This window comes from Emydura macquarii, unplaced genomic scaffold, assembly GCF_026122565.2.
Source record: "Emydura macquarii macquarii isolate MOO-44397 ecotype Brisbane River unplaced genomic scaffold, CSIRO-AGI_Emac_v2 contig_968, whole genome shotgun sequence".
Lineage (NCBI taxonomy): Eukaryota > Metazoa > Chordata > Testudines > Chelidae > Emydura > Emydura macquarii.
The window spans coordinates 20,359,900-20,374,877 of NW_027131105.1; the positions used below are offsets into that span (position 1 = coordinate 20,359,900).

Sequence of the window (14,978 nt, forward strand, 5' to 3'; positions counted from 1 at the left end):
TTAATGGAGATTTTACAAGCTGGCAGCTTGTTTCCACACACATAATAACTACATCCTGGAATTGTGATTGCATTTAAATTGTCTGAGACTTCCTTTGATTTGGCATAATTATTCAAGTGGTTTTAGTTTTCTTTTTCCTTACAGTCTGATGTAATTTCATGTCCAAGCATCAGTGTGTAGTCATACTGAAGTGCTCAGATACTACAGAGAAGAGTACTGTAAGTACCCACGGGGACATCATAAAAGTAGGATAGATAAATTAATGCAACTATTTTGTATAGCATCCCCTGTACACATCAGTTTAATTCTTGTATGACTAAGCATGTTGGCAGTCACAGTGGCATTTGATTGCAGCTTTTGTACCACTTCCGTACTTGACTTTCCTTTCTAAGTTTCTCAGTGTTGGTTATAGGTGTCTGAAAAAAGGGGGTTTATACTCCAAGTGCTGACATGATGAGTACTGATTATAGCAACAGAGTTACGTGGTTAATGTTGTAGACCACTTTTGGAAAGATATGTCACTATAGATTTTGCTTGTCATATGCAGAGATGACATGCAGATCTCCCCTTTGAAAGATTGATAGTCATTCTGAGATGCATCCACCCACAAAAACCACAACCATGCTGCTTTACTCAAATCTTTACTTTAACCACTACTTTGTGATGCAAAACTGGTGGAGTTTTTGGTACTTTTTGTTTAAAATGAAATCTTTATAGGGGTTTTCCAGCATCTTTGCTGGTTGCTAAAAACAAATAGGTTTTGTACCACTGTATGGGACAAGAACATAGTTCAGTTTACTTTTAGACATGTTAGACATTTATTGAATTACAATGTTGAGTCTGAAGAAAGCTGGATGAGGTAGTAAAAAAAAAATCATACTCGAGGACCTCATCTCTGCAATATTTAACAGTTGTTTCACCAACAGAAATGCCAATTTCACATTTGTGGAGTATTTGTACTATTTCTACTATAAGAATCACCCTATAGTGATTTGGTTAATGATTTTTTTACCAGTCATATCTTCAAAAAAAGATTAACATGGTTAATCCATTTGTAAATGCAAATACATGATGTTAATCACGCATTAAGGTTGCACAGTTAAGCACTTAAAAATCAGGAAATACAAAAGTTAAGGTTGAACTGGCATTATGCAGAGTTTAGGGAACCAGTCCCATGTTGATCAAAACAACCTCATTTTAAAAAATAAATCCAGTGTTAGAATCTTCAAAGTTAGTGTGTGTGGTACTGCTGCAGCTACTTTTAATGATCATTTTGGGTGTACTTTTGCAGGTGATACTTAGTCTTTTTGGTGAATCCCTTATGCACCATTTTAGGCATGTTATAAGTGTCTGGAAAAATTAAAGAATTGTGAGTAGGATCATAGTACAGAGATAACACAAGGCAGTGTCTTCAGATGCTTATCTTTAAAACGTAAAAGGAAAAGTACTCCAAATAAGTTTCTCTTGTTCGAAAATACAATAGGCAACGTAAAAAAAAAAAAACCCTATTAAGTATGTGTGTAGGAGCATTTCCCAGTCTTGGAGACAAGTTAAATTGTTATATGGAACTATATTATGACTTGACTGACAAAGTATCAATCAAGACTTCATTATATAACAAGGTATCCATCACACAAGTTCTATTGAGAATCCCTGCAGTGAGCACACAGACCGTAATCCAAGTTTCTTTGTCCTGTTCTGTGCCAATTTGCTGTAAAATGACGACAAGTCTAGACTGTCTTTGTAGCAATCCTGGGACCACTGCATTTTCTAAACATTTTTGCATTGCCTTCATTAGCATGTCACCTGCTTCATTAGCAAAGAAAATTCTCAGCCAGCAATTCAGCCATTGATTCAAAGTGAAAAATCAGTGGAGATACTTCCCCTCTATAACTTTCCATTATTAGTAAAACTAGTCCATTCTTTTTGTCCCCCTTCAGAAGGGCACTTTCAGTTTAGCCACAGACTGAGAGGAGGAGTTGAAGTGGTGCATATCTTTGCTGTCCAGAGACAGTCTGCTCTTCCTTTTGTTGCATAACTCAGATAGCAATCATATCTGTTATACATTTTCCCTTGCATAAGCACACATCTTGTTGGGATGTGAGGATTGAAGCCTTGATGGAGAAAGTTTCATTGGGATTTGTATGAAAATTAAGTGCAATGAAGTCATAAAATTGCCATAAAAATATCTCTGATTACATATTAATCCAGAGTCCTTCCTTCCTGTCCATTGCAAATTATCTGACATTTCACTACAACTTAGACCAGTGGTACCTACACTTTACAGACAATTCTATATCTTTTTACAAGATTAAGAAGCTATTAATTGTACTACAGCTAGTTCCTGCTGCCTCCCATTCAAATGTGTGCGCTCTAATCTGTAGTGATTGCTTTTGAGAGCCCAGCACATGGGTTTGGAGCGGGTTTCAAGCTCTGTTGCAGGGGGAGGTGGGCAGAGCAGTTGCTGGGACATAGGTCAGGGCTGTTCATCAGAGCAAGGATGGGGAGCCTAGGGTATCCGTCATAAAAGCTTGAGATAACAGTGGTTGATAACAGAACCAGCCCTACAGAGATTTACAGGATATTGTAGCTTCCCCTGTCAAAGGCCAATTATTTGCTCTGTTGTTGAAAGACCACCACCTCAATGGTCCATTTCAACATTCTAAGAAAATGATTCTTACCTTTTAAAGTATTCTAGCTACCCAACTGTGTGGTTTTCATATAGATGGTTAGCCTAATAAAAGGAACATGGAGCAGGACAGCAGGTAAAACTAATACAATTCCATGGGAAGGGGAACAAACCACCAGTAGGCTGTCAACTGTACAGTATTATTCTGCATCATTTATTTAAATACTTCTATTTATGCATTTACAAACTTTTGTAGCTCTCCTTCCATACTCTGCTGTTTTTGTAGACACTATCGCAGAGGAATTTTAGCTATTGTAAAATGAGGTCCATGTACAAAACTAGGCAACAGATATTAAAAAAGAGGTTCCTTTCATATTTTTCAGCTACCAGGAACAAAAGTGATCAAATGGAGGGAAAACACAATCAACCCAACCCGAAACCAGTGGCTCATTCACAAGTACTACATCTGTCAGTGCTCAACTACAAATCCTAATGGGATAGTTCGTATTTCAATGGTACAATGTATGTTTTTTAGAACTCCTGGCTGGGAATGTACGCCTCTAATGAACAAAGAAAAAGAAAAGGCTACGTAGGGAATGTTGAGTCCAGAAACCATCATTTATGGGTTTTAAATGATATGGCACACAAGAAATTACACTGATTCACCAGCAGTGTATTTTCATCCCAAAATTTAATTTTTTGCATAAAAAGTTCCCTTTAAGAAATTTGTTGAATTTTTCAAAAACTAACATCTGAGCCTCTTCTATGAGCCCCTGTATTTAAAGAAACAAACATTGAAACACACCTCATAATTTGGGGGCCTCCAAAGAACCCATTTTTCTTCTTAATTTATACCAATTTAACAGCTCAGATTCCCCATGTTATCCCTGGGAGAAAGAAGCAGCCACATATGGCATTTCAGGATATTTACACACACGGTACAAAAATGCCCAGGGGCATAAAACTCACCAGAAATACAATTTGGCAGCACCCTCATTTACACCTGTAATTTTAAACCATTTATTACATTGTACTAACACACCAGATTTAAAGATGTGCACTCCCTTTAGGATGTTCAGGAGTTACCAGTATATTGTGATTGCATAATTAATATTGCACAATTGTATAAAAACATAAATACTAGCTATTCGAGTTTTTAAATACAAGTCACATATTTTTTAGTCAATCCTTTTCAAGTGCAATTCAGGGGCTCTCTATAGTCCTTCCAATAAAAGGCAATTTTCATACTTTTGGCACAAGTATAACCCCCTTCACATGCCAACAGATCTACTTACAATACATATGCCCAGTTCTTTATAGTAGCAGTCATATACATACAGTATAAAAACAGGGTATTTACAAAATGAATTAAACAGAGAAGCAGCCTTAGTGGTTGAATCTGAACTCTTGTTTAGGTTTATTCATGTTACTGTGAGAGGAACATGCGACCCTTCAGATTTATGCTGGTTGCTGTGGGTTCACATTCACGGGAGGAGGATGTCCTAGGAGACCTATACGCTGTTTCTGCTTCCTCTGTTCTGTCATCTGGAAAATTAAGTTTGCTCATTAGACCCAAGACACTTCCTGTACGTCAGCTCGTAGAATGAACCATCGGTGTATTTGTGGTTAGGGTTTATTCTGAAACCCACTTTCTACAAATAATGCACTTCCGCCTGCTATGCCAAACATGAATAGATTAAAAGGCAACTATATCCCCTGTTTTGTGAACCCAGCGGGAGTATCTGTGAACCTGCTCATGTGACTAACTATTCAGAGATGATGTATGCTGTTTTGCAATAAATATTCTATAAAGGGCCATATTACTGGCATGAAGTTAACCTAGATATAGCTTTCAAAAGCTTTCTCTGTTGACAATTCTCTGTAGACTTCCCACTATTTCCATGACCTATTTGGGGAAAACGGGTAGTGTGTGGCTGGAGAATCCATCTCATTCTGGAAACATCCAACTGATTTGTGGAAATTCACTTCAGTAACCCAGCTCTTGGTTCAGAAGAATGCAAGCATCCTATCTGACTTACCAACGCCCAGATATGAGGCAATAATGCATAATAAAGGACACAGGAGCAAAACTGCATTATTTTCACATTTTTTCTGTAACTTCAGTCCCAAAATTCTGAATTTTTGTTAATTATTTACATCAAATGTAATACCAACACCATATCTGAGCAGGAGGAAGGTATGCAATCTAAAGAGAGTGGCATGCCTAACAGAGAAGCAATGTCATATCCCTTCATTGTGATCCAGAGCACTGGAAAGCAGCCATCATTGATATGTCTTACCATTCAGCCCCTCCCAACACCTTGTTAGAAATCTGCTAAGGTCTGAAAGTCCAACACACCAATTTCATCAGTAATGCTGGTATTTCTGTGGTCCCCATCCTCCTATTTGAGCACCTCATGAACATTAATGAATGTATCCGCACATCACCCCTGTGAAGTAGGTAAGTATCTCCAGTTTACAGAAACAGAGGCACCGAGTGAGATAAGGTACATCTACATGGCAATTAAAAACCTGTGGCTAGCTGTGTCAGCTGCCTTGGGGTCACAGGACTTGGGTTGAAGACAAACATCTACATCAGAATTAAATAGCCCCTTAGCCTGAGCTCTGCAAGCCCAAGTCAGCTGGCATGGGCCAGCTATGGATTTTTAATTGCAAGTGTAGACGTAACCAGCGGACCTGATTTTCAAAGGTGATGAGCACCCACAACTCCAGTTGAAGTCAATGAGAGCTCAAGGGGCTCAGCACTTCTGAATAGCAGGCCTGTAGTAACTTTCCCAAAGTCACACAGGAAGTCTTTCGCAGGGGGTACAACTCAGGATCCCCAACTGCAGTCTAACACCAGACGATTCTTCCTTTGATAACCCAGGTGCTGCTGAGCCTCCATCACGTTGGCTGCAAATTCCAAGACTTACATAAAAGTGCTGAGATCTAATGTCGTTACTGCTCATTCCCCATGGCATTACTTGGTCAACACACAAAAGGGTCCCAATCTTGTTCCATTTTTATTGCTTCTTCCCCTGGACTAAGTATACTGAAACTTAATAAAAATAAATGAAACCAGTCTCTCATGCATCTGTCAAGGTACGTGTTGTTCAATGTAAATGCTGCCTTATTATATTACAGGAATCACTAACACAAAAGAGTATGGATTAGAAAACACTAAGTTGTAAGAAACCAGTCTAACTAGTGCTCCCCATTCTACCAAAATTCAGTATCTGAACCAGATTCAGCTTGTACAATAATTTTTCATTAAGAAGTTCAGCTACAATGTGAATTTCCACCATTTTTCATATCATAAGAATTGTTATTGGCCCTTATTTTGGCTTGTAATTCATTTGAACCAAACAGTGCTGTTCCCACCATATCTATTCATGAAAAGACTTAAGGTTACTAATCAGTATAGCTGTTCGTTTTGGGTACATTTCACTCCAAATGCTGACTAATCTAACTGACGGGGAGAGTAAATCAATGCCAGGATAACGGCCTGTTTGCATTTTCAGCTTTTTACAAGTAAACACACTTGAACAGATTTACATAAAAATCTATAAGTTCAGAGACTAATAAATTCTTCCTTTCTAATGTCAGGTATCAAATAATTAAGTTTGGAGTTTGCAACGGGGAGATGAGTCAACCAGACTAGATTTCCCTGAACAATCTTCAGAATGATCCTTTTGCTACTACCTTTCATTGGAGGACTGAAAAGCATTTTAAGCACCATTAATTAGTCTCATCACCCCTATGATGTACATGTGTAATTATGCTCATTTAACCAATGGTAAAACACTCAGTCTAACTTTCATGCAAGGACACTGATGGAGCTGAATCAGGTTGTGTCTTGCTCAACATCATACCAAAGGAGTGGGGCAGCAGCTATAGAACCTAGGTCCTAGCTCAGTTCACCTACTCTGATCCCTGTCTACTGCTAGATGGCATTTGAAATGTGTGTTTTTTTAAAATACCATTAACTACTTAATGTGAATAGACAAAACCTCTTTGTATTCGTTAGTTCCACTGGACAAATTAATAAAACGTGCTTTCAGAGGTGACAAGGTTCTGAGTAGCAGTTGGATTCAAACAATTAGATATGAGGGAGGCACACAAAATAGTAAAGTGATAAGGAAAGGATAGCAATAGTAAGTGTTATTTGTCAATTATCACTTGATGAAAAGAATGCTAAAATTTTGGTACAAACAATTAAAAGTGGAATTCATTTTTTTAAGGAAATCATAAGCTGACTAACTACAAGTTGAAAAACAAAGAAAAGCTAGATGCAGAATCACATTTTTCTAGTATGGTGTTTGGAAGCGCCAGAGACCCCCTGCAGCAATTTTCATTGTGATCATCACACTTAACTAGAGAATGAATCACTTTTGTAGCTTGTTACTTTAATGCCTATTACAAGTGCTTCCTACAGTAATGCATTAAAAGTGGTCAGATTTTCAATAGTTTCTGGTTCTTTTTACTTTTGTTTTATTTCAAAGTAGACACACACAATTTCAGTGTTAATCAGTTACAATCCTCAGAAAGGTTCCAGGGGGGTAGCCATGTTAGTCTGCATACAGCAAAAACAAGGAGAGTCCTGTAGCACCTTAAAGACTAACAAATTTCTGAGGGCATAAGCTTTCGTGGGCTGCAACCCACTTTGTCAGATGCATGAAGGGGAAATCACAGATAGGTATTTATATACATCCAAGGGTAAGAAACGTAACGGGGAGGGAAAGTGCTAACAAAGTCACTTGCCCTCCCCATTGTTATGTTTCTTACCCTTGGATTTATCTATATACACCCCCTATCTGTGATTTTCACTTCATACATCTGACAAAGTGGGTTGCAACCTGCGAAAGCTTATGCCCTCAGAAATGTGTTAATCTTTAAGATGCTACAGGACTCTCGTTAATCCTCAGAAACTTGTAGAACCAGTCAGCTCACAAAGCAAATGAACGAAATGTTTGCCCTTTGTTCTGAATCAAACAATTCCTGACCTCGCTTTTCTTCCTGGAAACAGTTGTTCCTAATACGATGGAGAGATGTACTGGTTTTGTCACATAGTTGGTGCAACTTAAGCAGGGTTCTCTCAATGACAGTACTTGGGGGAATTCCTAAGAGCTGCCACATTAACGAAGCTAGTTTTCTCTTCTGCCTTTGCAACGAAGTAGCTCTCTATCTTTTATCTTCATTTTCACAAAGAGCAAGGGAAGGTTCTTAGTGCTTGGGCATTGGAGAATTGCAAGCTTTAGAAATAAATGCATTTGGGACACCATCCAAGGCCTGGTTGAAGTTGATGGAAAGAATCCCATTGACTGCAGTGGACATGAGTCAGACCCTTTAACAGGAAGACCTATGTCGCATGTTTAAGGTAATTGTTTCCAGGCAAAGGGGCATAAGAGCTAGTCAGTGAGTGTTAAGGCATAGATGAGAGAACATTTGATTTGTTTTGAAGTGAAGCATTATGGAAAGTAGCAAAATCCTAGGGAGCTCCTGATAAGAAAATTGCAATTAGAGAAACTATGTATGAAGCCTACTGCAATGCTATAGGAAAAATTAAGCAACTGCTTCAAGCCAAAGTGAGGAGTAAGGCAAGGGGGCATGGAGTCACCATCTTTTCATCATGTTCTTAAACTGGACACCATGTTAGAGGAGTTGGAGGGCTTGAGACGGGATGATCTAAAGTTAAACTTGTAAGTTTATGTTGATTATGTGCAACTGGCAGACACATTTTAACTGATGATACTCTTTGCAATCCTGGAAAACTGGTGCAGTTAACCTGGACTTACAATAAACAGCCAGAGGAAAAAAGTGGTTGCATCTTGGAAAATGGACAATAGATAAAGTATTGATAGAACAAGTAGAATCTTATGTGTACCCAGGAAGCTTCATCAGTGCCGATGGTTCCATCAAGCATGAGTTAAAAGGAGATGTGATTTAGTCACAAGTACTGCATAGAAATTGAGAAAAGTATGTTTTTCTCTGTCCATAAATTTGGTATCAAGTGAAAACTTATTAGACTGTTGTACTAAATGTATTACTCTATGGTCTGGAAGCAGCTGCATTCAATGAAAGAGTCATCAGAAGGCTGGAGGCAGTAAGAGATGAGAGTTCTTCAAAAGATGGCAGGTGTAAAATGAAACGATTTTAAGACAAATGAATTTAGAGTTGGATGGAAATCAAGGTGCGGGATTGGCTACAATAGAAAAGGTGATGGTGGGTATACTGCAGAAGACAAACGGATGACAGGATGCTAGAGAAAATAAACCAAATGCAACCAAAGTCAGTCTGCCCTAGAGGACAATCACCAACTTGATGGTGGAACGTTGTACACAGGGATGTGACCAGGCTGGGCTAAACAGAAGAACAAGCCACAAACAGGAACGAATGGCACTGCTCCGCATGTCTGCAAAGAAGAAGAAAGCAAAACAAAAGGGAGTCCAGGACCCGGTGTCTGTACCACCAGTGACATCGGAAGTCCAGCAAGGGCAGGACTTCTCTCAGGTCTATACTTCCTAGAAGCCCTTAAGTTACAGTGATCGAGCAGGGAGATATGAGGAGAAAGAAGGCATTAGTCTGACTGATTCTCACCAGAAGAGCAAAGCACATGGTGGAAAAAAGGACAACTAGCAGCTCAGCCAATATCCTCTTGCAAAGACTACTTTATCAATGTAAATGTATTAGCACAGAAAATGCACTCACAAGAGTAGATTCCTAGGCTGGGTTTTCCTACTCTATTTACACAGTGCACTACTTTGAAACTACAAAGCAAGCATATAATACAATAGTTCTGTTATAGACCAGCACATTGTAATTCACTTCATACTCAGTGCTCAATTATATATGTTTTTCCTGGTCAGCATTCTGGCATGGTTATGTCCCAGGCACCTAAAACCTTCAGTTGTAATGCTATCTAACTGCAGTACATGGAGACTTGAACAGCAGGCATTTTGCAAGTTAGGAAGATTGTGTAAAAGCACGATGCAGGTTATAGATTAGTGCCAGGCAGGTAGTATTTGTCTTTAGTGAACTATATCTGCTGAGGGATAACATGCTGTTTCTTATATATATTAGATTTGGATTATAATAGTTGCTACCTGCACCATGGAGCACCTATCCCAGTTTAAAATGGGAATTACAATAATAGAAACATCCCTATGAACTTTTTCTATGTCCCATCAGTGAGAAGCATCTCAGTGGCAGCAATCAGTTTAATATTGGAGAAAGCTGTCAACTGTTTAACAGTAGAAAAAAAATCAAAAGTTGGGAGAGATAATGAGCAAAATTCAGTGTCCTGTGCAACTCCAGCTGCTCTGGGATTCCAGGAGGTGCAAGTTAGCAAAGAATTTTACCCAATGCATAGATCTATAAACTCAGCTAATAAAGTTGTCTGTGTGTTCTTCTGGTTCAGGTTGTTATTCAAAGATGTATAACTAGTAATTTTGTGGCATGTAAGATTTTAGACAAACTACAGCACTTCTCCCTTTATCTTCAGTTGGGCACTCCAAGCACAACATGGAAAAGGGCTTTGGCATTTGTGCTGACTTGGAGAGGCACATCTCAGATGAACATGATCCAAAAAAACCCTCCCCAAGCTGCTTCTGCTGTTAATAGTAAATAGTAAAAGACGCACTTATGATAGAACCATACTGATCTCATGATAGCAGTGGCTCCAGGTGGTATCCCCCAACAACATCATGCAATGTTGCCATGTGTACCAAGATCTTCCATTTGTAGGCCTACAGGAAGTATAGCATAAAAAGGGAAAAAGCATTGTCTGAATAATTATTTAAAGGATTCGTTGAGGCTCTGTGTCCATTTAAACTAGGGAAATGGAAATAGAGAGCCAGGAGCTGTGTTGTTTGGGACATTCCTTCAGTTTCTCTTCCCAAGGATGTTGCTGTTGAAAACCCAATAAAAGCTATTTTAGGGAAATATTCAGTAGTACAGGATAAGTTATCAGACTTCTCTTTTTGGAGGCTTGTGGTTAAGTGCTGTAGCTACCTTCTTTACTGTCACACATGTATGAGATGACATAGCCACAAGTACCTCTAGTATGTAACAATAAGTCAGTGGGGGTCACGAGGTTGCATAAGAGTTTGCGGATGTTTCTGTGCATTTTAGGATTCAGCAGTGTACAAACCTTCAGCGAAACACGCATACCAAGACCAGACGACAATAAAATCCACTATAGTAAAAATTTCATGAAGGGTAACCTTCTATACAACTTGCATTTCACCTTGGGATGTCATCCGTAATAAAATATTCATTGTTTACCAGGCCACACAGTCACAGGGAAAAGTAATGTGTCTAAAAGGAATATAACCTTAAATGTTTGAGAACCATTGCAATAACTAAGTAAAGGAAGGATCTAGAACAAAAGTTAACACTCAAGTCCTCGAGTTCTCACTGCAGTGTTGTTATTGCCGATTAGAAGTTGGTGTGTTACAACAGTCTGCTGAGGAACACTGACTCAAAACTGAAGTTGCCGTGGATAATCTTTACTATACAAGGCAATGGGCAGTGCAATGCAAGGTATTTTTATGATTTATGGGGACTGCTCTATACCCTCAGGGAAAGAAATCATCATCTATATACACAGCCCACAATACGAATCTGATTAGGTTTTTTGGACAAGTTTTACTTTTCAAAAGCTGGGTGAATTGGAAAACATTCCGTTCCATTAGAACTGGACAAGCTGGTTGGCTGTACAACTGGCATTTGGACCGGTGATTTCTCTCAGCTAACTAGTTCTTTGGCGCAGCCGTGAACAAAGTGAGTTTTGCACATGGTCTGCACAGTCAGTTAAATTAACTATATTTCCCAATACACATAAATCTAGACTTTACCAAAAAAATGCTTTTTGTTACCCAGCTTTACAGCAAGTGATTGTATATTCCTCTAATTTTCCAAACGTTTGGGGAGGTCCCAGTATTTTCCATCCAACTGAAGTTTATCCATAGCTTATCACCCTCACTGCAACTGTGTTTTGTTAGAACTTCCTTACCTGATCTTTAAGCTCTGACAGCTGGCCAGAGAGGTTGGTTACCAGCTTCATGGTAGATTCTAGCTTTTCCTGCAAGTTCCTCAGCTCATTCTGTTCTCCTTCAGAATCACTGCTTACGAGAGACATGGCACGCATCCTAGGGAACCAATCAAGGTTTCTTTCCTGGAATTCAGAAACAAGGACATGGTTACTGCTAGAGAAGGACAGAAATGTGCATGTATGGCTGTGTATGTGCAAATCTTCAGCACATGCCAAGAAATTATTCAGTCACAAACTCTTTATAGTTCAAAGTTTCAGATTTATTTGCACCCTGCTGGGAGATTTCTAGAACTGCCTCACCATAGAGACTCATCACTGGGGAGACAGGGTAGCACTACAGGTTTTAATAGCTATGGAAGAGTAAGAGGGATAGAACTTTTGTATTCTATGTTTCTCCTTTCTTGACAACGTATTCCTCCATCCTTAAGAACAGGTATATTCCACCATAATATATGAATCCCCTACTACAAATTGGCCATCGTTAATACATGAAGATGCATTAACCAGTGTTAGAAATCAGCTGCCGGAATTCAGGAGCACACTCACATCCAGCCTCCCATTCTCAAAATATACAGGGGCTGTTCCTTGAACTGCTATAGATGAGCTCTAAAGTGGTTGCTTTAATCCAAACCTGCTTCACAAAAGCAGTGGGGGGGGATTTAATAATTCTGCTGTGCAAAGACATCCACAGTACATCCATTTGGCTTCCTTACTGCTGCAGTCTCCCATTAGGAGAGCTACCTTTTCAAAGCACATAGTCAAGGTGAACATGCTAGATTGGCCTTGAATGGTAGTGTTTGAGAATCAGGGCTGTTGAAAATTGTCAAAACTTTTTATTTGACAGAGAATGTTTGGTTAAAAAAAAATGCAATCATAAAGTACCTGCTTTCTGGGGAAAATTGTTTCTAGCGATAACACCCAAATATTGCCCAGCTGAAAACCAAACGTTTTTGGTTGAAATTTTTTGCAGCATAAGCAATTGCTGTAGTTGCAACAAGGTTGTAATTTGAGCACTAGAGGAAAGGGAAGTGGTCTGAAGGATAGGTAGAAAAACTGATCCAGGACTCCTGCAGTGTTGCCGACTCTCACTATTTTATCATAAGTCTTGTGATATTTGGTGGTTTTCTTAAAGCTCGCTCCTGGAAGCAAGTAAATGACACAAAAATTTCAGCTTTCACTTAAAAAGTCTCTATAGTTGTGAAAACATGACCTATATGCATCCTAATGGCTCACTCAGAAAACAGAAGGTAAATAAAAAATCCACATCAGAGTATCAGAGCCAGGTTCTATTCCCAGTTCTGCCACTGGCCTACTGGATGACCTTGGACAAGTCACTGCACCTCTGTGCCTCAGTTTCCCCTCAAGGGAAAAATGGGATGATGACATTGATTTCATTTGTACAGTGCTTTGAGATCTATGCATGAAGAGCACTATATAAAAGCTGGGTATTATTATTATTATTATTATTATGAAAAGTTTGAAAATCTCCACTATGGGTTAACAGGCTATGTAGGAATTTTGTTTATAGAGCTATTTTTACCACAGGATGGTATGTACCTGTTGCCAATCAATTTTAGATAGCTTAATCACTTCACTGCTGCTTCATTACACACACGACTGTCAAATAAGTCTGGCTGAAGGGGTGGGCAGGTATCAAGCAGGGAAGGATTAAAGGGACAAAATAATGCAGTAAAGCATGGTGGACACAGAAGACTAAAACCTTAAAACTAAGATGATGAAAAATGAAACAAAAACTAAAAGGGGAATGTTAAAAGGTCATTTGCTGACAAGCCTGCTGGGTCTGTAAGTACTCCAGTCCATGGATCTCAAACCCTGTGTGTCTCCCAGCAGAAGCCAGTTTGCATAGAAAAATCCTATTCAAGATTGAATAAAAGATTTATCGTGATGATCTAGTTTCTGTTGAACTTTAAACAGAGCACCAAGATGTCTTTAAAGACATAGCCTTACATCTTTCACTCACACGTTTTGGTAGCTTTTTAAATATACGAAGTGAGCCATAAACTTCAAGCTTCATTCCTGATCTGTTTCCCTGCCTCCACATCCCCCCACTCCTTATACTGGCATCCCGCATACCAATGCTGTTATGTACTGTCTGCTGTGATCCTCCTACAAGCCAAAGTATCATGATCCTGCTCTGTGTAGTCAGCTCCCTCTTCCCGTCACAGTAGCAGCTTCCTCTGTTTAACCAGACAAACTGACTAAAGCCACTGACGGAAGTTTACTAACCACAATGCTGGGTTTCAGATTAGTTCTTTTCTAGGTAAAGTTGGAAAAGTCCCTCTAAAGCAAATATCATTATAATCTCAGACACGGGGGCGATGTTGACCAGTCTCTTAATATGTCCATGACTGGAAAGAATGAAAAAAAAAAAAAAAAAAAAGAGGAAGGTGTAGTGCATGATGCAGATACAATGCATTCTGAGAAGTGGTTGCTCTTCCCTGCTTCCACTGAAAGTTTGTTCTAAGAAAGGTTTCTGTGGCAACCTCAGTTAAAAACATATCCAATGGTTAAAAGGGGCAGAAAAAAGTACCCTTTGCTAATTAAAGATGGAGTAACCATGTTCCTCCAGAATGATGTTTTCAAGAGAAAGCATGATCTAGAGGCACAGAAATCTGGGTCCTAGCTTCAGCTCTTCCACTGATGTGCCATGTCGCCTTGGGGAAGTCACTCCTCCTCCTCCGGGCCTGTTCACTCATCTGAACATCGGGCATAAGACCTCCCTCCCTCTGAGGTCTATCATGACGCTTAATTCAATACTGTTTGTCTAGCAAATTGCATTTCTATAGTCTCTGGTTTCCAAGTTGGCTACTAAATAGAATACAGAATGCAAATGCAAAACATTTGAATTTCTGCAGTCCGCCATTTCAAAAATCATGCCCGTAGAACAGATAGGTACAATGCAAAGTGCTTTGAAAATGAAAAGCACAATGCATGTATTTTTATGGGGTGAAATGGGATGACAAACAGAATCCTATTGGTTCCTTTCTCCACCTCACATCAAGCTACCTTTTCCTTCAGCAAGGGGCTTGATGCCACTCCCTCCACTTGGCGTTCACATTCCTCCAAGACAGAAGCAGAATCAGTGCAAAGCTCATCCCTGTTGAAACCCACGCCTAAGTGATTGACTGCACAAAGCAGAAAAAACATCATCAACTGTGATAAGCCCAAGTGCTGGCAAAATAAGCTGACCTGTAGTTCCATCAGAAGCACATTGAAAGGCTGGACGTATTAGTCCTGTGTGGGGATGATTAGGTCAAGCAATTGCTTCCCTCCACA

The 14,978-nt window shown here is 39.3% G+C and overlaps 1 protein-coding gene across 1 annotated transcript in view; it reads right to left on the minus strand.

The window, feature by feature from the left end:
* Positions 1-2,822: 2,822 nt before the first annotated feature.
* The window catches only part of ITPR1 (inositol 1,4,5-trisphosphate receptor type 1), a 179,973-nt gene continuing 167,817 nt past the window's right edge, over positions 2,823-14,978 (minus strand). The window contains exons 54-55 of the mRNA XM_067544403.1: positions 11,643-11,804; positions 2,823-4,174 (exon numbers count right to left, since the gene is read on the minus strand). Of these exons, the coding sequence (XP_067400504.1) occupies positions 4,088-4,174; positions 11,643-11,804 (249 nt within the window). The 3' untranslated portion in view covers positions 2,823-4,087. The remainder of the gene's footprint in view (positions 4,175-11,642; positions 11,805-14,978) is intronic.